This window comes from Lipotes vexillifer, unplaced genomic scaffold, assembly GCF_000442215.2.
Source record: "Lipotes vexillifer unplaced genomic scaffold, Lipotes_vexillifer_v1.1 scaffold128, whole genome shotgun sequence".
Lineage (NCBI taxonomy): Eukaryota > Metazoa > Chordata > Mammalia > Artiodactyla > Lipotidae > Lipotes > Lipotes vexillifer.
Window position 1 is genome coordinate 534,333 of NW_006797837.1, and position 23,990 is coordinate 558,322.

At 44.6% G+C, this 23,990-nt stretch overlaps 1 protein-coding gene across 1 annotated transcript in view; it reads left to right on the forward strand.

Moving 5' to 3' along the window:
- GALNT17 (polypeptide N-acetylgalactosaminyltransferase 17) overlaps positions 1–23,990 on the forward strand; it is a 446,658-nt gene that overhangs the window by 411,471 nt on the left and 11,197 nt on the right. Inside the window, exons 7-9 of the mRNA XM_007469909.1 lie at positions 5,875–6,060; positions 8,512–8,649; positions 16,573–16,668. Coding sequence (XP_007469971.1) covers positions 5,875–6,060; positions 8,512–8,649; positions 16,573–16,668 — 420 coding nt within the window. The remainder of the gene's footprint in view (positions 1–5,874; positions 6,061–8,511; positions 8,650–16,572; positions 16,669–23,990) is intronic.

The following is a 23,990-nucleotide window of genomic DNA, read 5'->3' on the forward strand; positions in this document are numbered from 1 at the left end:
GGGAAAGAGAGGTAGGCAAGGGAGGGGGAAAGACGGGGCCAAGCTGACCCAAAAGCGCCTGATTAAGACTGCTTTGAGCTATTCTTCTAACATAGAAGCCCAGCCCTCTCTGACCATATCATACTAGCAGGCTGGATAGTAAGGCTGGCGAAACTTTTAAATCAGTGAGCATGAACCTGATATGATTTGTTCCCACCCCCTCCCCTTATTATTCTTTTACATGCATAAGCAACAGCAACTAACATCAAAAGAAAAGGAGAAAAAGCCCTCCCAGCACCCTTTTCAGGCTCCATCAATCAAGCTGCTCTCAGTATGCGTTTCTTTTCTCCTGTGAATCACGTGGCCTTTGCCAAGCTTCGTTTTAATTCCTCACCTTGCATTAAGAGAAATGACTTGTGGGGAGGCAGACTCCTGCAGGAAGCAGAGAATGGAGGAGGGCTGGCTGCGCCTCAAAGAAATCTATGTGGTCAACGTTTGTGTACATCTTTATGAAGATGTCCTTGCGGCACCTGTGAACATATAGCAGTTTTAAGAAATGGGGGGGTTGAGGAAGATGGCGGAAGAGTAAGACGCAGAGATCACCTTCCTCCCCACAGATACATCAGAAATACATCTACACGTGGAACAACTCCTACAGAACACCTACTGAACGCTGGCAGAAGACCTCAGACCTCCCAAAAGCCGTGTGGATGACAAGTTCTTGGTGCTCCAGCCAGGAGTCAGTGCTGCGCCTCTGAGGTGGGAGAGCCGAGTTCAGGACACTGGTCCACAAGAGACCTCCCAGCTCCACATAATATGAAACGGCGAAAATCTCCCAGAGATCTCCATCTCAGTGCCAAGACCCAGCTCCACTCAACGACCAGCAAGCTACAGTGCTGGACACCCCAGGCCAAACAACTAGCAAGACAGGAACACAACCCCACCCATTAGCAGAGAGGCTGCCTAAAATTATAGTAAGTTCACAGACATCCCAAAACACACCACCAGACGTGGACCTGCCCACCAGAAAGACAAGATTCAGCCTCATCCGCCCGAACGCAAGCACTAGTCCCCTCCACCAGGAAGCCTACACAACCCACTGAACCAACCTTAGCCACTGGGGGCAGGCACCAAAAACAACGGGAACTACGAACCTGCAGCCCGCAAAAAGGAGACCCCAAACACAGTAAGTTAAGCAAAATGAGAAGACGGAAAAACACACAGCAGATGAAGGAGCGAGGTAAAGTCCCACCAGACCTAACAAATGAAGAGGAAATAGGCAGTCTACCTGAAAAAGAGTTCAGAGTAATGATAGTAAAGATGATCCAAAATCTTGGAAATAGAATAGAGAAAATGCAAGAGAAATGACTTGCATCGACTGGCAGTAGAATCCAGGTATTTAGGGGTTCTCGCCGCTGTGGTATTTAAATTGAGATATGTTTTGAGGTCCATATTGGTAAATCCTATTACTGAGAAACAGTAATAAATAAAGGAGAGGTTTGAAATTGAATTTTTGGAAAAGGACTTGAGGAGGAAAGCCATCATGTGCCCATCCAGTGTAGTGGAGAAACTGCTCATGTAGACTGGGAAACGCCAGCGCACTGTCCCCAGGGTGGCAGAGGGGAGCGCTGAGGGGCTGGTGTGAGTCCTTGCCTCTGGGAAGCGGGTTACCAAGGAGTCCTGAAATGGATTGGGAGGACGGAAGTAACAAATAAAATATTCTCTTAGCCAGCGATCTGTGTTGTCTTGAACAGATTTTGCCAGCCGACAAAAGGCTAAAATTTCCTGCCCTTAGATTACCAAATGGGGTTATTTACATAATTTCTGCACTAAGCACTCCTTCAGTGTTGCTTTTAACATTGTAAATGGGTTTAAATGGTTTCCAAAGTGACTTCACATCTGATACCAGGAAGAATTCCTGTCTCTGGGGAGGCAACATTGAGAGACCAGCTCCAGAGCATTAGGGCTTCCCTCCCTAAGAGAGAGGATGGGAGGGCTCCCCAGGACAGGGCTTCCAGGTTCTCTGGTGTCAGATACTGGCTCAGGCCTTGAAAGGAGCACATGCAAGTAAGGACCCTAGAGGTGAAGGTCGGGGGCTCCCCTTCTGTGCAGGGATGGATTACAGGGGCTGCAGGGGCCTATGTGGCCCTAGAACACTTTGTGATCCAGAATACCAGGATGTGGTCACAGGAACCACATTGGTTTATTTACCTCTGTGTCCTTTGACTCCCCTCCCCCACATTTTTAGGGGTAAACTTTTTTCTCTCCTATATTCCAAATCTACATGACAAAATCTAGAGAAACATATGTTTTCTTCTCTCCTGAGAGATGTCAGGGAAATCTCCTGTTACTTCAGGTATCTGTCCCTTTGAGTTGGGAAGAAATCTTGCTAAAAACAGAATGGAGGCCTTCACAGAGAAGCCTGCCGCTTTCTGGCTGGCTGACCTGTCAACTGTCTGGAATTCTCCCACTGGAGTCCTGAGATTCCTCATTCTCTCGTGGAGAAAAGCCAAACATAACTTGTGAAAAGCAGCATCGTGAAAGACATCAGAGTAGGACACTGCATCGTTTCCAAGTAGCCTGGGGGGTGCAGGGCTGCCTTGCTAGGTTTGGCTGAGACACCGGGATGCAGAGCCTGGGGCACCTGGGGGGAGAGGGAGAAAGTGACTTGTTTAATGTCATACAGCTGGTCTTTGGAGGACGTTGAACAAGAATATTGGCCTCTGCTGCGGTTCATTCCTCTGCACCTCACAGCCCTCTCCACGCCAGCTCTATACAGAGCCCGGGGGACAGACTGCCCATAAGGAATGATTTGAAAGGTCTTGCACACTGACATCCAAAAAGATGATGAAGACTGAGGCAAGAGAAAGAGAAATGACACCAGAAGGCAACTTCATTTTCACCCTAAGGCCTCAGCTCATGATAGAAAGACAAACAACCCATTTAAAAATTGGGCAGGGGATCTGAATAGACATTCCTCCAAAGACAGACAAATGACTAATAAGCGCATGAAAAGATACTCAACATCATTAGCCATCAGGGAAATGCAATCAAAACCATAATGCGATACTAGTTCACACCCACTAGGATGGATATAATCAAAAAGATGGACAATAACAAGGGTTAGCGGGGATGGGGAGAATTTAGAACCCTCATTACACTGCTGGTGGGAATGTAAAATGGTGCAGCCACTTTGGAGAAGTCTAGCAATTCATCAAAAGGTTAAACATAGAGTTACCCTATGACCCAGCAATTCCACTCCTAGGGTATGTACCCAAAGGAAATGATAACGTATATCCATATAAAAACTTGCATATGAATGTTCATAGCAGGGTTATTTGTAATAGCCAAAATGGAAACAACCCAAGTGTCCATCAACTGATAAATGTATAAACAAAATGTAGGACATCCATACACTGGAATCGTATTTTACTATAAAAAGGAATGCAATAATGATATTTGTTACAACATGGGTAAAACTTGAAAACATGATGCTAAGTGAAAGAAGTCAACCATCTGAGATCCTCACCAAGCTCTGCTTTGCTTTTTCCAGTCCTCCGGAGCCTCCCCAAACTGGAATCCATCCCTTGAATATTCTTTTCCCCATCTCTCTGTGTGTTTATTTATTTATCTATTTTTGTCACAGCTTTGTTGAGATAGTCACATACTACTATAGCTTGCCCATTTAATGTGTACAACTCAATGGTTTTTCGTATATTCAGGAGTTGTGCAGTATTCACCACTATCAATATGAGAACATTTTCATCACCCTAAAAAGAAACCCGTACCCGCTAGCAGTCACTCTATTCCTCTGACCCCACCCTCAGCCTTAGGCAACCATCAACTTACTTTCTGTCTCTATGGATTTTCTTTTACTGGACATTTCATATAAATGGAATCAAAATAACATACAGTCCTTTGTGACCGGCCTCTTTCACTTACGTAAGTTGTCAGGGTTCATTCAGGCTGTAGCATGTGTCTGTATTTTGTTTTCATTGCTAAATAATATCGTATGGATATACCATAGTTTGTTTATCCATTGATGAACCTTTGCCTAATCCTAGATCATGAACTTTACTCTTCTGTTTTCTTCTAAGTGTTCTGTAGTTTAGGCTCTTACATTTAGGTTTTTGATCTGTTTTGAGTTAATTTTTGTATATGTTGTGAGGTGGTGGTCCAAATTCATTGTTTTGCATGTTGCCGCAGAAGTGGAAGTCCTCCAAATTTGTTCTCTTCAAGGTTATTTTGGGTCCCTTGTATTTCCATGTGAAATTTAGGATCAGTCTGTTAATTTCTGCAAAGAAGGCTTTGAGGTTTTGCTAAGAATTGTGTTGAATATTTAAAACAATTTCGGAAGTATTGCTAACATAACAATATTAAATCTTCTAATCTGTGAACATGAGATGTCTTTCTGTTCATTCTCAGAATCCTGAAACTGTCTAGGGCCGCATACCCATGGAACCCTGTGGGTTTGTATGTTGCCCACTCCTGGAAATTCAGCCACCTTCATTTACCCTGTAAGGTCTCTTGCCTCTATTCCCCCATAGGCCTTTTGCCATATTTTGCTTCCCCGACTTGACTTCCTTCCACTACCAACAGCTGAGTCTGCCCCAGTTCATGGGGGCATCTAGTTGTCAGGTCACAAATCAAACTAGTCTGGATCACCTACTGTCTACCAATCTCATAGCTCACATTCTTCTCCTTGAAGAAACAGACAAGGTGAAGATTCTTGGTTATGAGCAGAATTTTCCATCTGTATTATTTCCTTGTGGTGGTTGTGCTCTGGCAGCCAGAGTTGGGAAATAGAAATAGAAGATCACACACACACACACACACACACACACACACACACAAATTTGCCACTAAATTCAATCAATAAAGGCCCAGGGGAGGCGTGCAAACACTCGAGAGGGTCCCAGTATCCTCGAGGAGGGAGTTTGGGAAACTGAAGGTAGAACGGCTTGAAATGACCTAGGTTGGGATGAGCATACATGGTCTGTGCTGACCTGAGTTAGCTCACCGGCACACTCTCATTCACAGAGAGTGTACAGGACTGTCTCATGGGTCCCTGAAACCTCTCTGTGCCTTCTCTTCTCACCGGTACCAGGAATTCATTTTCACAAATCAGTCCTTCTTGACGATCAGAAATGCTTTGATTGCCCTGCTTGGGACTGAGAGAAGTTGGGCGGTCCTGTTTTCCTCTGGGAACAGGGCCTTTTGAGCCTGGAAGCCTGCCGTGCTCCTGCAAGAGGATGGCAAGTTGTCAGTTCCTTGGGCTTTCGCATCCCTTAAAGGCAATTAACATTTCAGCCTTCCACTTAAATATTCTAGCAACAAGTGCCACCTGCACATGATGGCATTGGGGTGGATGCTTCTAGAAGGCCAGGCGTCTGTGCTCTTAGGACTCCAAAACAGAGCATATTAATAAATGGAGAATTAAACCGTTGTACACTTTGTGCTGATATGAATAAAGATACTCTGTTTTTTTAGTTTGAATTTGCCATTATAGCTCCGTAGGGCCCAGCTTCAGCCAGATGGGAAATCAAACCTTCACAGGTGACAATTGTGCACTACTGAGAACTTGAGAAAACCCATGCGTCACCAGGAGCACATCACAGGTATTGGCGTTTCTTAGGAAGAGCTGCATTTTAATATCCTGCGCTGCCGTATCTATAAAACGCTCCCTGAAACCATCTTTTCTGCCAGTTTTAGTCAGGTGAGGTTAGGCTATGCTGCAGTGACAAACCAACCCCGAAAGCTCAGTGGCTTTATATATGAAAACACATTTCTCACTCAGGCTGTCTCCTGAACCATTGCTTTCGGGCCTGGGGGAGGGAGCAGTGGCTTCTGGGAATTTCTCTGTCAGGCTGATGAAGTCCTTGCCCCCCTCCCCAGGTGTGGCTGTGCGGGGGCAGCATGGAGGTCCTGCCTTGCTCACGGGTGGCCCACATCGAGCGGAAGAAGAAGCCATACAACAGCAACATTGGCTTCTACACCAAGAGGAATGCTCTCCGGGTTGCCGAGGTCTGGATGGACGATTACAAGTCTCACGTGTACATAGCGTGGAATCTGCCACTGGAGGTAGGACCAAATAGCCCTTCCCCATCACCCTAGAACACTGACATTATGTTTGATGGGTCACTGATCCCTTTACTAAGTCAATGGTTCATCCCCAGAAAGATGCTCACCCTTGCAAAATTATAAGTGTACTTTGAGGTGACTTACAGACCTCCAGGTTTTAGAACCCCTGCTTTACATGGGGATCGGCACCATGGAAATCTCTAAATCCATTTACAGAGATTAGAGGGGTCTCACCGTGTTAATTCTGGTCTCATATTAATCTTGACACCCTGCTTCTGAATGTACACCGTGTCCAGAAGGTCCTTGCCCAGAGTTTTTGGCACCAGACCCTGCCGTCTGCTCTCACAGTGTGCCCTCCCGTGGAGCTCCAGCTGCCCCGTGACGTAGGTCCCTACTGTATGCTGGATCCTTGTTTACATGGCTCTTCGGTTCTCTTCCATATTCTACCCAGAATATAATCTAGGAAAATCCCCATGTTACTACAGCCCCACAGGAGTATTGCATGGCGGTTGTGCTCTGGCTTGGTTGGGATCCCAGCCCTGCCATTTACGGTTATGACATCTTGAACAAATCTACTTATCATCTCTGTATCTTAGGTTCCTCAGCTATAAAATGGGGATAATAGCAGGTCCTCCTTCCTAGGTTGATTGTGAGAACTAAGTCAGAAGTACTTAATCTAAGTACTAAGTACTAAAGTACTAAAACTAAGTACATGTGATGTATTTAAAGCAGTGCCTGGCACAGGATATGGAATGTTGGCAAGCATTTCTGTCCTCCATAGCACAGCGGGGTGACCTATACCCTCAGCCACAGTTGGGTTTATCTGTTCAGCCAGAGCACCTGTAGGTGTCCGAGCTGTGGAATTGTTCCCACTGAGAAATGGCAGCCCCTGCGTTTCAGGAGGCTGGAGCCCAGGACAGCAGAAATGCAGTTGAATATGTGCAGGTTTGTGGATAAAGAGGATAAAAGTGAAGAATTTTTATATCATTGTTGTTACAATTATTGAAATCATGTTCTAAAGCACTGAAAACCCCCTTATGGTCATGCAGCACTTTATAGCTGTTAAACTAGAAATGATTTTCCACATTATTATATAAAAATAGGCAACCTTTGTTGAGCTCCTTACACTCTCCCAGGTACTCGCTAAGTTTCTTATTTGCAATATTTCATTTAGCCCTCATAACAACCTCATGACAGAGGAACTGCCTGCCCTGGTGTTCTCATCTGTAAAACAGAGATTGTTAACCCTGGTCTCATAGGGCTCCTGGAAGGATAAAAATGAGGCTTAAAACAGAGCATAACAAATAGTAAGTGCTCAATAAATGCTAGCTTGATATGAACCCACTGTGATGTCCATTTTACAGATGAGTAAACTGCAGCTCTGGCAGGTTAAATTGACTTGCTTAAGGTCCTACACCCAGCACATGGCAGGGCAAGGATGTGAACTGGCATCTTCACTCAACTCTGCCCATAGCCCTGTGACATCAGTGGAACAGACGTTGTCATTTTTCTTGTTTGCAGATGAGAGTTGTGATCTAGTATCGGGGTGTGACTCGGGGTCCGAAGAAGTGAGGGCTGCCAACCCTATTTCAGTGCTTCTCCATCATTACAAACCACCTCGGTCCCTAATGCCAGGGTTCCCCACCAGGCTTTTCATAAATGACCATCCTTGTTAATCACGCTAAGGATATTAAAACAAAGGGTTAAATATCACTGCCCAGGTTTGCCTTCGGATATTAATGTTTGACATTTAAAGGGACTTTCCTTTAAAAAAAAAAATCAGTGTTTAGCTGCTGAAGAAGAAATCTTAATGAAATCATTTAGACACTTCTCCTGCTCCAAGATGATGTGTGGCTGTCCGCCGTGCAAGAGAGCGCATCCTGCCTGCACTGGGTCACAGCCATCCTGTGGCTGACTCTGGAATCGTATTTCAGCTACTTTATTTTCCCCTGTCAGCACACAGCAGCACATTACAGGTTCCCTTCTGTAAAAGCAGAGTGAATTATTCATTAGAGCATCATTACAAGCTTTGCAGTGGAAGATTATTTTCACATCTGCATATAATGAACTTCGCAAAGAGCCATCAAAGGGGGGAAATTACACGTGTACGGAAAAGAAAGATGGGAGGAGGTTATAGATGTTTATTTTCTCGTCTTAATCAAATAATTCCTCTAATAATTGGGTCCTGAGAGTCACTGAAGAAATGGCAGAGATGGAGATGGGGCCTAGGTTGTCAATAGCAGTGTGTCGCGGGATCCCTTTCCTGATGGTAAGGTCGGCTGACTTTGGGGGTTGCGTGCTGTGCTCGGGGGACAGTATTGTGTAGCTCGGGACTAGATGATCAAGTAGGGGCTTCACATATCTCTCTGACGGTTTCCCCGAAGGTGACGCTGCCTGTCCTCCACTCTGGCCAGTGCCTCCTGGTCACTAATGCCCTTTGCTTACTTTCAGAATCCAGGAATTGACATAGGCGATGTCTCAGAAAGAAAAGCCTTAAGGAAAAGTTTAAAGTGTAAGAATTTCCAGTGGTACCTGGACCACGTCTACCCAGAAATGAGAAGATACAATAACACCATTGCCTACGGGGAGGTAATTAAGACCACGCATGCTCTCGGCTTGGATGGCTGTGCGGTGGGCTGTGGATTGCTTTGCTGGGGGAAAACAGGGAACAGAGTCGTTCGCTCATTCATTCATTCATTCATTCAATGATTAGTTTCTGGAGGTGCAGGCTTTGACAGCAAGGCTCTCACCGGCTGGTGGGGGGATACTTGTAATCAATGGGGGCGTGGGCCATCATTTTGCCTACAGTGTGGAGTGGACCATGAGCTCTGTTTAGGACATTCTGAGGTCCCCTGGGACATTGAGCAGGAAGTTGGGTGTAAAGAGAGGCGGGGACTGGACCTGTCTGTCCACAGCCCAGTGCCGTGGGCCAGAGCCACTTAACTGCCAAAGAAAGGGTACGGATGTTCTTCTCAGATTTTCTATGATGTCACCTTTCTGAATATTAAAACATTGACTTTTCTCTTAGTACAAATGCCATAAACCTGCATTTTAGAAAAGTTTGAATATAGCAATAATAGCGATGAACACTTGCAATGTGCCGGTACTGTTCTAAGTGCTTTTCACATGTGTTCAGTCACCCTCACTTTACTAGGCAGTAGTGTTATTTCCATTTTATTGATAGGAACGCTGAGAGTTAGAGACATGAAATACATTATCTAAGGTCTCACAGCTTGTAAATCATGAAGCCAGGATTACGTGTAAGCATTCTAATTCCAAAGATAATGTGTACATTTGGATGTATGGTCTGCTTTATTGTGTGTGTGTGTGTGTGTGTGTGTGTGTGTATTTCTTTTTACTAAGAATATATTTTTTATATACATACATATACTTTTTATATACACCTCTCTATGGATATAGATATGGGTATAGATGTATATAGATATTTGAAACTAAAACCAGGCTGTCCACAATGCCTAATAATTTGAAATGTTACTAATAGAGAATATTTTCCTGTGTTGTTAAGCCTTTTACTGCAACATTATTAATGGCTGTATAAGATGGTACCTTTTGTGTATGCTGTGTTTTGCTTGAAAACATAAACATTTCTGTTGTTTCCTTTTTTAAAAAAAATATTATAAGCAGCACTGCTGAGAACATGCATGTGTATAAGCACTTGGGCATCTTCCCTGTTACATCCCTGTGTGTTTGGATGAGGAATCGGTGGCACAAATTCTGATCAGGGCTCAGGGAGCCTGGTGCTCTGGACTCACTACTTCTAGCATTTGCATTTCTTCCCAGGGCTCCCTGGAACTCCCCGTGACAATCAAGCTGAAGCTAGGAAGACTCTCATGGACTTAGAGTGTTTCCTTTTTCTACAACTGTGAATTTTTCTATTTTATGCGAGAAACCTTTTGTAGGGGGTAAATCAGCCCCAGGTTAAATCATCAAGGTGCAGGCGCAGTGTTCCTTTGGGGCTGGCGTCTGGATGGGGAGCTTGCTTCTTGCAGGGGCAGTGAGTGTAGTGGTTAAGGACTCATGAAATTCTGGAGCCAGCCTGCTGGATTCAAGTCCGAGTGGCTCCTTTCAGCTTCTGCCCCCTCATCTGTAAAATGGGGAAGTGAAAGTACCTACTGCGTGGGGTTGTTGGGAAGATGAAACAAGCCGCCATATATAGAATTCTTAGAGCAGTACCTGGTACGTCCTACTACTTATTAATAGGTCCATATGTTTCTCTTTGTTTTTGGTTTTCAAAGATCAAATATAAAGGAGGCATCGAAAAACAGTGGGCAGTAAATGGATTATTTGTAGGATAATCGGGTAAATTGCCCAGGTCTTTGGAAAAGAGAACAACTTAGATTTTTACAGCATATCATATCCCCAAGTATATTTCAGAAGGACTATAGCATTAAATGAAAGAAAAGAAGCCATAATTGAACCATCCGGAAATAGATATGAATCTGAACTCTGGGGACGGGCTCTGTAAGAATGAAAGCTATGGAAGAAAATGCAAAGAAAACGATATTTGATATGAGCCCATAAATAATAAAATAATCTATATATCAACTGAATGGAGAAATAATAATAATATAGTATGTCATAAATACTATAGATGAGTGGATAATACCATTAATCTATATATCAACTGAATGGAGAAATAATAATAATATAGTATGTCATAAATACTGTAGATGAGTAGATAATACCATTAATGTATAATGAATTCTGTGAATTGATTTAAATAAAAATTTTGATTTAAATAAGAAAATAAAACATCCCCAAAGAAAAATAGACAAAGTACAAGAGAACATACAAGTGGATGAAATTTTTATATTTATTTCATAATCAAAGAAATTAAAATTTAAAATACACTGAGGTAGCTTTTTTCCTTCTACCAAATGAACAAAGGTTCAATTTTGGAATATATTTTGGTACTTTGCCAGCGAGATCTTAGTAATATGAAAAGGCACAGGTCCTCTGGTGAGACTGCAAATTGAAATAAGCTTTTTTAAAAGTGGTTTTGAGGGCTTCCCTGGTGGCGCAGTGGTTGGTAGTTCGCTTGCCGGTGGAGGGGACACGGGTTCGTGCCCCGGTCCGGGAGGATCCCACACGCCGCAGAGCGGCTGGGACCGTGAGCCATGGCCGCTGAGCCTGCGCCTCCGGAGCCTGTTGCTCTGCAGCGGGAGAGGCCCGCGTACCGCAAAAAAGGCTTAATGATAGTCATACTTTCCTCTCCACTCTTATCCCAAGCAAATAATCTGAAATGAGGACAAATATTTGTGAGTAAAATTGTTCACCTTAGGGATTTATTTTTTCCTTGATCAAAAATTTGAATTTCACTTGAAGGTTAGTTAAATATACTATATTAATGGTTTGCAGTAGTTTGCAGCCATTTCAAAAGGTGTATACAAAAGTTTAATGATGTGAGAAAAATATTGATAATATAAGACTTAAGAGGAAAAAGTCAGGATTATAAAATTAGATTAGCTACCATTTTAGATTGGAAGTAAGCAAGAGAATAGTTTTGGGAGGTGAAACTTCTACATAGTGGGACAGACAGTTTTTATGTGGATATTTTATCATGTTTTCCCAAGTGTCACTAATGTTTAAGTGATAATTTTATAAATGAAGAAAAATACTTTTGCAAAGAGAAAGAATAAAAATGAGAAAATGCCAGAAGTCCAGAGCACAGTTCCACAGGCTGTGGACTGCACAACTCCAGGGCCTGTCGTTCACATGAAGCACAGTGTAAGTGACAGCTGTGGAGCTGAAGGGTGGAGTGGCCTTGGAGATAACATAGAGATCATAATCTGATTTTTGGAGGGGGGAAGCCTTTTGTTTTTGCAAATTTTCCTATCTTTTTAAAGTAATAAATTCAATACATACACTACATAGAAAACAAAAAGATAAAACTTAACGTCAAATCCCAATTCCCGGGACTTTCCCCATGGCGCAGTGGTTAAGAATCCACCTGCCAATGCAGGGGACATGGGCTCGAGCCCTGGTGTGGGAAGATCCCACATGCCACGGAGCAACTAAGCCTGTGCGCCACAACTATTGACTCTGCGCTCTAGAGCCCACGAACCACAACTGCTGAGCCCGTGCGCCACAAATACTGAAGCCTGCACACCTAGAGCCCATGCTCCGCAACAAGAGAAGCCACCGCAATGAGAAGTCTGCGCACAGCAGCGAAGACCCAAGGCAGCCAAAAATAAATTAATTAATTAATTATTTTTAAAAAAATCTCAATTCCCAGCTATGATCAATGTTAACATGTTAGGGCATTGGTTTCTCTTACTCCTTCTCTGCTTGCTGAGCTCACCATATACTGAAGTATATTTCAGGTGGGCTATAGTATCAAATGGAAGAAACCAAACTGAATCAAATTCAGTTTGGTAACAAAATCTAGCATTATTTAGACAACTCTGTTTTTAACACTCCTGTGGGTTCTTTTCACCACACCCAGACCCCAGAGGAGTGGGAAAAAGAGGAAGGCAGAGTGAATATCACACTATATGAGTACTTTCTAGCCTTTGTTTTTCCTGTACAATTCTGTGTGAGAGTTTTTCCCCAGGCCAGTGAGTATTTCTGGTTTTAATGCTCCTTGCTCTTCCTTCATTTTTTAGCTAGCTTGTTTGGGGGCTTTTAAAAAGCTTCCTCATCATGTGCACTGTATATGCCCTGTTCTTATAATTACATTTTGGTAACCTCTAATTTTTTTTTAATTAATCTCTGAGCCTCCAAAATGAAGGGTCAAGTGGTATGTAATACAATAACTTTTACCGACCTCTTCATCAGTTGATGTTAATTTTCAGTCTTTTGTTAATATTATGTGGAATGTTAAAACTCAAACATTATTATACTTTATTTGCACTTTATACCTTCTTGAAGAATAACTTTTTAGTCAAATGCAGTTCGGTGACAGAATTTACCATTATTCAGACAATTGTATTTTAATGCTCACTGTGTTCTTTTTGCCACACCAGACCCCAGCACAGAGGCAAAGGGAGACAGACACCTCTGAGCAGGTGTCAGCCCCTGGTGTTTCTGCCTCACCCTACAAGCAGTGTTGGGGCCCACACCCACTTAGATAATAAGTCATTCTTCCTTGATTTGTAAATTTTTATCCTGCTGTATTAGCTGGGATGTCTTAAATTAATTTTTAAAGAAAGATATGCAGGGAGGGATAAAATAGGAGTTGGGGATTTGCAGATACTAGCTACTACATACAGAGTAAACAACAAGGTCCTACTGTATAACACAGAGAACTATATTCAGTATCTTGTAATAAACTATAAAGGGAAATAATATGAAAAAGAATATATATATTAAAAAATATATATATAAAATACACACACACACATATAAAACTGAGTCACTTTGCTGTACACCAGAAACTAACACAACATTGTACATTAACTATTACTTCAATAAAAAGACAAAAATTTTAAAAGATATGCAAATACTTTATGTCCTGACTCTTACATGTGTAAGATATTGCCTTTCCAATGCAAAAGCACTTCAGTGTGTACAGAAACATTAGCCACCAACTTTTCTGTTCAAAATTTTGTGCTATGCTCATACTGAAAAGCCTTTGCTCCCTAGTTCACTTTTGCTCGTCTTTTTTTTTTTCTTTTAGCATTATTTATATGAAATACGACACACATACAATATGCATAAACCAAACATGTGCAACGTAATAATATAAAGCAAAAATCCATGTAGCCGTCCCCTGGGTGAAAAACAGAACATTGCCAGCATCTCTTCCACTTAATCCTCTTTAACATTTAGCTCAGGAGTCATCTCCCCTTGGTCTCTGAAGCCCTCAGATGGGGTGAAGGCAGGCTCCTTGCTGCCCTGGCATAATTCAGTCATTGTACTAGCTCTTCCTGTGTCTGTCTCTCTCTCCAGACCATGCTTCAGAGCAGGGACTCTTTTCTTTTTTTTTTTTTATCTTTGTGCTCGTTACACATAGCACAGTACCAGGCCCTCAATAAATATTTATTAAGTTACTGAATGAGAGGTGTGCTTGCATAAACATTAGAAACAAAATTTAAAAGCCTGGCTTTCTGAAATCATTATATGGAACACATATGCCACAAACACATTAATATCCTTAATATGTAAAGAGCTCTTACAAATCTATAATGAAACCACTTGAGATCCCAATGGGAAAATACATAGGTAATTCTCAAAAAGGGAATAATTTCTAAACATGAAGCATTCCAATTTACTATTCAGTATAACTTTATAAAAGCAGGATATCTTTTGTCTGCTCTCAAACAGTAATATTTTTTATTAATCTTTATCACCTCTAATTTTTATTTTAAACTTAGTTTAAATGCTTTGTTAGACTCCAGTAGACATTTTTACCATATTACTCTTATGCATACATAAAAAGAAAAATAAAACCAAAATTCATTGGTAAAGGTATTTCTAAAATTTCATCACTTTCAAAAATCTAACTCTTCTGAATTACTTTTTGACTCAGAAGTTGTCTGGGCTTTTCCATGTAATTAATCTTTGCACCATTGAAAGCACTGACAACAAGCATTTCCTTAAAGCATCCATAAAAGAACTAAAGTCATAGTGCTGGTCTCCTAAGCTACCTTTGCAATTCTTTAAAGATAGCTCTCTTTGGACCAACTTTGGGAATGTTGTTTAATAGGTCTGATTCATCACTTCTCTCTACATTCCTCTTTATGGACTTTTGGAACCTTGGGTTTAAAAAGAATGCTACAGGGAAGGAAGGAAGGAGGAGAGAAAGAAAGAAAGGAAGGAAGGAAAGAAAGAAAGAAAGAAAAGAAAAGAAAAGAAAGAAAGAAAAAGAAAATCTATCCTAGGTATTTCAAACATGGGATTTAATATAAGGAATTGGTTTCCAAGAGAAAAGGGGTGATAGATATCAGAAGCTGCTTTTCCTCTGGCCTGAAACCTGTAGCTTACAAAAAAAAAAAAAAAAAAAAGAACGCTCCCCCATTGATTTTTTTTCCCCAAGCTGATGTTCTTTTTCTTTCTCTGTCCAGCTTTGAGATCTAATTGACATATGACATTGTATAAGTTTAAGCTGTACAACTTGTTGATTTGATACACTTATATATTGCAAAATGATTACCACCATAGCATTAGCTAACATGCCACATAATTACCATTTCTTTTTTGTGGTGAGAACATTTAAGATCTGCTCCCTTAGCAACTGTCAAGTATGTTGCTATCAATATTGTCAGTTATAATTACCATGCTGTACATAGATGCCCAGAACTTACTCATCTTGTAACTAGAAGTTTGTACACTTTGATCAACACAATACTTTTAAATGGTGAAACTCAGGACTGGTTAAGTATTTACATACCTTCTGGATAGGAATATCAATTAGTTCAAAGCTTCCAGAAAGCAGTTGGGCAGCATGTTTTAAGAAGATTAAGGTCTCCATACCCTTTGATACCGTAGTCTCAGTTCTAGGAGTCTATTCTTAAGGAAATCTGAAACATGAACAAAGCTTTATGCTTTGTTGCTCATTACAGCCAAAACTGAACAAAATTAAATTGTCCAAAATTGGGGAAAAAATTGAGTAAGAGGATTGTGAACCATTGTTACTTTCCTCTGTATTTTCCAAAACATCTCAATGAGATGGTGTTACTTCTTAAATCTTTTTTAAAAAGTTATTAAAAGTCTGCTCAGTTGTCTGAACCCAGACACAACTTGGGTGCGCAAAAGCAGATTGCCCTGTGCCTCTGTTCTTGATTTATCCCTGGTTAGTTTGGCTTCCATGGAGAATATAATCTGGAGGGGGCTCAGATGTATGGTGTGGACCAACAATGTTGCCATTTTCCCACTGGTTGAGATTTCAGGTGGTGGGTGGGATGGACCCTGATATAGAATCACAGTGGGCCTGGAGATCCCAATTAGGTAAGTTCTTACATCCAAATTAGGTAAGAACTTACAGGTGAGTTCTTAGGTAAGTTTTTTCCTCCGCAGATTCATTCCAAACACTTAGAATGGTACCTGGTCCAGTGTATGCATTCAGTAAATATTTTTTGAATATATGAATGAATGTTGCTTGAGCTTTTCCTGATGGCAAGATTTTTTTTCTCTTTTGTTTACTATTTTTCATGCCTCTATACCAGTAATGACCTGAAAAGCTGACCCATGGTTCCCAGGGTTGTGGAAACCAGTGCTGGTACCGGGGTCCACTTGGATAACCAATGTGTAGTCAATGTTCCTATGTCCAAAGGTTCTCTGAGATCTTCCTTTGTGCTGGGGATGGGGGAGCTATGTGCTTGTGTGTGGGTCACAGGCAGAGGGCCAGTACCCACACCACCCACTGGAGGACTTTGTTGCTAAAGTGATCACCTCACAGACTGAAGCTTCGGTCCTTACTTGGGGGCAGGGGTGTGGGTCTCATGGCCTTTGCATCAAGAAGTCAGAACGAAGCCACAGTGGAGCAGTGGATGGGGAGTAGTAGCTCCACCAGATGAGCTCTGACGGGTCATGTTTTGCCTCTTCCTGCAGCTTCGCAACAGCAAAGCAAAAGATGTCTGCTTGGACCAGGGGCCGCTGGAGAACCACACAGCAATACTGTACCCGTGCCATGGCTGGGGACCCCAGGTAGGAGCCCATCTCTGATCAGGAAGGGAGTAAGTTCACCGGACCTACAGGGGATTTGAAGGACTTCTGGGAACTCCTGTCCTCTACTTTGGTTATTGTTCCCTGTTCTGAGCAGCCGAGAGGCTTTCTGGTGGTTTCTCTATAGAGACCAGGGAAAAGATTCACAAGTGGTAGCATCAACGCAAATTTTAAGAGGATCAGTGGGCACATTTCCTACTGAAAAGAGACTGCATACAATTTGTGTCATTTGCTAACAGGCAAATGGATGCCAATGTTTAATTATAACCAAATATGCCTGTTTACAATTTCAAAGAAAGAGTTAGCAGCTTCTCTCATGAGAATCTGATTGATATCTCATTCTGAAAGGCCATCACCAGTTTGGTGGTAAGCATGGCCTGGTCTGTAAGTGCTGGTACAAGTGCCAAGCACTGATTGAGAAGGAGAAATGTGCTTGCAGTAATATTTCAAAGAACACACGTGTCTTCTGGTCTCCCAGGAGATAGCAAAGATAACCAAAAAGGGCAAAACAATCAACCAACAGAGTAAAAATAGAGCCTGGTAAATGAGTTTCCTTTGACAGCTTTGTGCTAGCCCTCAGTGTGTGTGTGTGTGTGTGTGTGTGTGTGTGTGTGTGTGTGTGCGCGCGTGCACGCGTATATGGGTGTGCGCGCCAAGAGCTTAGCAGAAATCCTCTAGAACCGGGAGAAAATATATCCAAAAATGTCATTAGACTTGACATGCATCAAAGTTTGAACCAATTTTATGTCAACCAATAGTAATAAAAGGCACACTACAAACTGGGAAAACATATTCAATCCCATCGGAGCACAAGATGGTTGGTTCTAAGCCAGACTCACAATCTCTGTTTGTTCATCTATAAAAGGAAGACAGTGGAGAGAATGCCCCATAAGCTCCCTTCATCTCTCTCATGTTTTATGGACACACACCTTACGTGCCAAGTTCATCGGTCATACACACAGACTCTCGCATGCATTTATGGCTCGTGGTTCTCTCTGCTCAGAGCACTTTTGCTTTCCCATTAAGCCAGCATCTGGAAAGATAAGAGCTGTATTTCCTTTCCTATCACCGCGGGTAGTTCTCATAATCCAGACCCTCCGCTCCCTTCAGTGTGTGATGTGTCCTGTGAAAGTGGGCAAGTAATGCCAGGCTGAATTTGCTCCTTTTCTCCTTGCGGTCACTCTAGGAGGCAAGCAGGCAGCATGGGGAAACTGAGGCACGGAGGAGCAAGTGCCTGTGAACAGGCTCTTTTGGGTTGTGCTGGAGCAGGCTCTCCAGCACAACCCAAGCATTTTAAATTCAAATCCAGTCCATTTAATTCCAGAAAATTTCCTGAGCCCTACCACTGCCTAAAAGTGCCCGCAGGGAGTAGAACGACCAGGAAGCCTAGACCTGCTTCCTTCCATGGATAAACAGAGCTTTAGCATCAAAGGCAAGATGCACTAAAGAGCCCAGTGTCTTCATCCATTCATTTCTTCCTTCACTCAACAGATGGGTCTTGAGCACCTACTGCAGACACTGGTGACCACTGTATTTGGCAGTTGATGAGATACAGCCCCTGCTCTCAAGTGGTTTAGACTGGAGGAGGAAAGACCAGGAAACCTACAGCGTAGATGTGAGAAGAGTGCGATAGCCTGGGATGCTGGGTGCTAAGAGGCAGAGCTGGCCCAGTTTGGCCAGGGCGTAGAATGCAAGAGGGAAGGACGTGCTGAGAGATGAGGCAGAAGAGAGATGGAGAGGCTGCTCTCCGAGGCCTCATAAGACGTGTTCCAAGGCACTGGGTCTCACACGTCAGTGTGCAGCAGAATCATCTGGAAGGCTTATGGCAGCACCAGCTCCTGGGCCCCATCCTCAGAGTTTCTGATGGTGACCTTAGCCAGAGTGGTAGATGTGGAGTGACGGGGGGGATGGCAGGGGTGGGGGGGGGGGGGGGAGTGGGGGGTGCTGAGATACTGCATTTCTAACAAGTTCCCAGTGATGCGATGATGCTGGCCTGGAGAGTTTGGGACTTGACCCTGAGGGCAGTGGGGAGCCCTTGAAGGTTCATCTGCTGCTGCGGTGGGGGGCAGTGTGGTAATGATATGTTTATTTATTTATTTATTTATTTATTTATTTTTTATGGTACGTGGGCCTCTCACTGTTGTGGCTCCTGTTGCGGAGCACAGGCTCCGGACGCACAGGCTCAGCGGCCATGGCTCACGGGCCCAGCCGCTCCGCGGCATGTGGGATCTTCCTGGACCGGAGCACGAACCCGTGTTCCCTGCATCGGCAGGCGGACTCTCAACCACTGCGCCACCAGGGAAGCCCTAATGATATGTTTAGATCAGGCACAGCCAGTCCCGGAGGAGTTCAGAGAGGGATGGACGCTCTGGAGCCATCCTGACCTTCAGTCCCTACTGACTCTCCAGTTCTTCCCTCCCAGGGTCTGCAGGAGTAAAGTACCCTAAAAGTCTTGGTGGCCGGGGAAATGGAGGTGGGGAGTTGTGGCCTGAAGGGGATGGTTGTGTCAGCCATTTAAGAGGCTGCGTCTTGGGAGAGGTCAGATGACAAGCCAGTTATCCACCCCCACTAGTCTCGGGCGGGATGGCTGGGAGAGGAGATGGTGCCGTGGTGGTACTGGGCCAGGAGGGCAGCTGGAGCCTGGACACTGAGCCTTGGAGATGCCCACTTCTGGGCCACCATGCTGTACGTGACCATCATTTTGGGAAGTGCCAGGAGTAGCTTTTAGAACGCTGAACTCCCAGGTTTCCTCGTCCGACCTTCTGAAGAGGTCCCATTTGAACTGAGTGCTTATTAACTGTGAGGTAACAGACACTATCACGTGCAGGGATTTGCGTAATCCAAAACCAGCCCGTGAAGCCAACTTCTGTGAATGAGAAAAGGAGTAAAGATGGTCCAATAAATGTCTCCCAGAGACCTGAGGGCTTCCTCCTATGGCTCTAAGCAGTGCCTTTTTACCTGGGTGTTTCAGGGGAAGGTTTTCTAAGCCACTCAGGAAGTTTTTGGCTGAACCTGAGGGCCAGGGCATGAAGGCGGCTGCATCTGCCTTTCATAGCCCTGCAGCCACCTCTTCTCAGGGCCCCCTGCCCTCCCCATGTACCCTGACTGCTCAGAACCCCGGTCTGACACCCTTGTGATGCCCACATCTCCAGACGGTCTGGGGCAGTTCCCTGAGAAGTTGACCTTCCTCCCCCTTCTGTCCAGAGCCTTTACTCGTGTTGCATCCCCTCCCTCAAGGTCCCACCTGGTCACCTGCTAAACCCATCCAGCTGGAATGCCCAGGTAGCCTACCTCCCAGACAGCACAGGTGAAATGTTAGGAGCGTCTTTGCCCTGGTGACTACCTGCCTACTCCCTGCCAGGAAAGGAGCTGGGCACCAAGTCCTCCTCTCCTGCTGGGAGCTGGGGGCCTTCACAGCCCAGTACAGGGGGCTTTGTTGGGAAATACCTAGTATTCATCGTTCACCCATTCCACCTGCATGCAGAACTTTTCCAAATGAATTCTCCTTCCATTTAGCTGATGATGGAATGGCAAACCAAACCAGGCTGGTCTTTGCTCCCCCGCCCCCACAACTCTGGGATGAATTCCTGTAAGTGGGGACCATGGTCGTTTTCCATCAGCTGATTTTTTTTTTTTTTTTCTTTTTGCGATATGTGGGCCCCTCACTGTCGTGGCCTTTCCCGTTGCCGGACGCGCAAGCTCAGCGGCCATGGCTCACGGGCCCAGCCGCTCCGCGGCACGCGGGGTCCTCCCGGACCGGGGCACGAACCCGTATCCCCTGCATCGGCAGGCGGACTCCCAACCACTGCGCCACCAGGGAGGCCCCATCAGCTGATTTTTTGAAAGTAGATCTAATGTTTTGTTTTGGTTTTTTTCTCTTCCATCACATGTTCTGAATTAGAGTGCATCCTTGGTACTGCTTTCCAGCTGCCAGGCTGCCCTTCCTCACGCTCACCAAGATTTCCTCCCCCTCCTGCCCAAACCCACTCCCCCTAGGCTAGGAGTGTTGCCCCACCAGTCACGTGCCTCGGCATCTTTTTAAACCACTTCATAAAGTGCTGTTGGGCAAACAAACTGAATCAAAGCTCCCGTAACAAGGCAACTCCCAGAAGAAGGAATTGGTGTTCCACAGACATTGTTAGTTTAATTAATGGACTCTGTGTTGTAATTTATTATCAAACAGCAATTAAACAGAGATAAAATAGGCACTGAGGAGGGTAATTTCCTGCCTTGCAACACATGTTTGTCAACAAGATGGAAACGGTTCCCAGCCACTCAGAGAGCCTGCTCAATCACGAGCTAGTGACCAACCTTGCTCTTGTCTGGTTACTAATTTGCATTAGACAAATAGCTGTTTCTTTTCTGAGCTAGTGTTTTACTTAAATTTCTTTTTCTTTAAACTGGCTGTCTTTTTATCTTACAATTATTTTAAAATAAATTTTATATCACAAGCATAAAAGAAACAGACGTCAAGGGCACAGTGGCAGCCTTTGGTGTTGGCTTGAACCCATTCAGAGCGGGAGGTCTTGTCTAGGGAGGCCCAGGGCTCTCCCACACACTCCCAGCTTTTGCCATCCTGGGCCCAGGTCCCCGTGGGTCCCTTCAGTGCAGCAGCTAAGGTCTCCCTGCAGGCATATTGACCGTGGGATTGCCCTCCTCTGCCAGCCCCTTCCTGTTCTCTCTCCCAGCCCACCTGGTCAACCTGTCAACCTTTCCCATTCTGATTTCCCTTGAGGGCGGAGGTCAAGAAGGGAGAACAAGGTAGGCAGGGCTGGGCCCGGGGCATCATTCTTTCATTTCGTGGTGCTCTCAAGTCCCTGCGACCGAGCTGCTGCCCGAGGTCCCAGTGATGCAGCTTCATGGGCCAGTGCCGTGGCTGGATTGAGACAGGGGACAAAAGGCTGACAATAAAGCCATTTCTGGTTTGGGTAACGTTTATCCTATCAGGTAAGTAGTGATTCCCCCAGCCGCTTTGAAAGTTGAGATTCAGGTAATGCCAGGCCACTTTCCAAACCATCCTGTGACTCTTGGTCTCGGATGCTGGGCTGTACATTCGTGGGAGGGGACGTGTCTCACATTCTTGAGCCCCCAGACGTTCTCTAGCTCCCAGCAAGGCATGGAAGAGGACTTGAAGCATGCGTGGGGGCGACATATCCAACCTGAGGACCAGCTTCACTGGTCGTGGGGACCCACCCGTACAGCCTCACCGATTCCAGTGCAGGCTCCTCCCTCCCGAGCTGTGGACCGACCACAGCTTCCAGCAGCCCCGCCATGGACAGAGCGTGATCGGCAAGCATTCCAGTGCAGTGGCCCTGGGGACTCCACGGAACACTCTTTGAAAGAGCTACAAGCTGTAAAGGATGTTCTTAAGATGAGGTGTGCACCTGGGAGAGGAATTGAGAGAAGTCAGGCTTTGTTCCAAGGAACTCTCCTGTCCAGTGGGTTCCTGGGAGGGTATCACAGGTCTCCCCTGTTTGTCCTTCAGTCAGTACGTTTAGTCTTCCTCTCCCCTCTTTCCTGAGAAGCTCACATTCCCTCCCTCAGTTAATTCATCAACAGAATGACAGATGAGAATTCTTTTATCCCATAATTAAATGTAGTCTCATCTTGGACTTATTCCTTGATGGCTTCATCGTTTAAACAATCCATCATCCAAACACCTTGTCACGATGATGCATTTTGCCAATAAGGCGCTAGTGCTCCACGGAGTGACAGAGCTTAGCCTGCGGGGGGGCACTCGGAAAATGCAGAAGTTAATGACATCCAGCAGCCTTGGCTTCCAGGTAAAGTCATGTAAGTGGTGGGCTCAGGGGACGGAGCCACGGAGAGCACATAGGGGTTAGCACCCAGGGCAAGATGGCTCTGCCCCAGCAAAGAGGCCCGTGATTCTGGGAGCAAGCCTCCCACATTCGGTAAGAAGCAAACCCTGTAATCCCTCGATTCCTGGAAACCACCGTGAGGTCAAAGCAGAGCCACCTTAGATGCAGTGGGGAAATAGGGTTGGAGGAGCGAGGGCAGGTATTTTTTACGTTTGGGAAACCTACACACACAAAAAAGAGACAACGGAAAGCAGGAGAGACAATACCGGTGCTGAAGCGTGACATCTCGGAGGTCCTGAGCTGCAATGCTTCCACTTCCCATCTTTTACGCAATATTTTGAAAAACCCTGCACTGCATTCCGGTGCGACACTTATAAATCCATTATGCTTCACGGCAGATTCTCTTTTTTTGTTCCTCTGACTCATCTTCTCTCCAAATATTCAAGACGTTTCTGGTTTTATTATTTCAGGGCTGTTAGCTCCTGCATCCCGGGCTGTGCCATCATCTAGCCCGTGTGGGCATCCCTCACGCCCACCCTCTTCGCAGACCTCGAAGGAGAGCAGGGTTACTTGCTTTCTGCTCCCTGAGACTTTCCCGGGACTTAGCGGGAGACCCAAGCCTCTTTCTCTGCCATCTGCTTTGCTTTGCTTTGCTTTTCTATTTCCAGTCCTTGGTTCCCACTTTCTAATTATCCCTGAAAGTAGATCTCACAGACCACATACAGGGAACAGGGATGCTTGATGTCCTAAATGGCACACAGAACTACAGACACATGTATTTGATTTTGCTTAAGGGGGACTCCAGGTTAAGGAGGAATTCCTGCACTTTTCCTCTCTCACCAGAATGGGTTGATGAGCTCGTCTTTCCAGAAAATCAGAGTTACAATCATAAGTTGTTTTCCAGTGAAGATTCTTAGTTAAAATTTTACATCTCCTTGGAAGTTATTGGGTGTTGTTTGTTTGTTTGGGCCACTCCGAGGGGCTTGTGGGGCTTGTGGGGTCCTAGTTCCCCAGCCGGGGATGGAACCCAGGCCCTCGGCAGTGAGAGCACGGAGTCCTAACCACTGGACCGTCAGGAAATTCCCATCTCCTTAGAAGCTGAGTTAATCTTCCTGCAGACATGAAAAGTGATGCAGGGCAGGTTTTGTGTTGCTGTTAGGCTTGGAATAATGAAATCAGATGGAACACTAGGGTGGTGGCCACATTAGCAACTGAGCCTTCCTACCTTGCCCAGAGCTGTTAAATTCAAAGCGAGTCGCTGCCAATCTTTTTCTTGTTCCCTAAAGGTGCGACAGCATTATGGTGAATTTGAAAAAGACAAATTTAAATCGTCTATAATCCTACCACCCTGAAACAACCATTATCATTTCTGAGGCTTGCTTTCAGCCTTCTTTTTTTTTTTCAAAGAAATATGTTGCTTTCTTAGGTGGTTTTCGTATCACCGAATTAATAAGGAAACAACATTGCTGCTTCTGAAGGACAAGG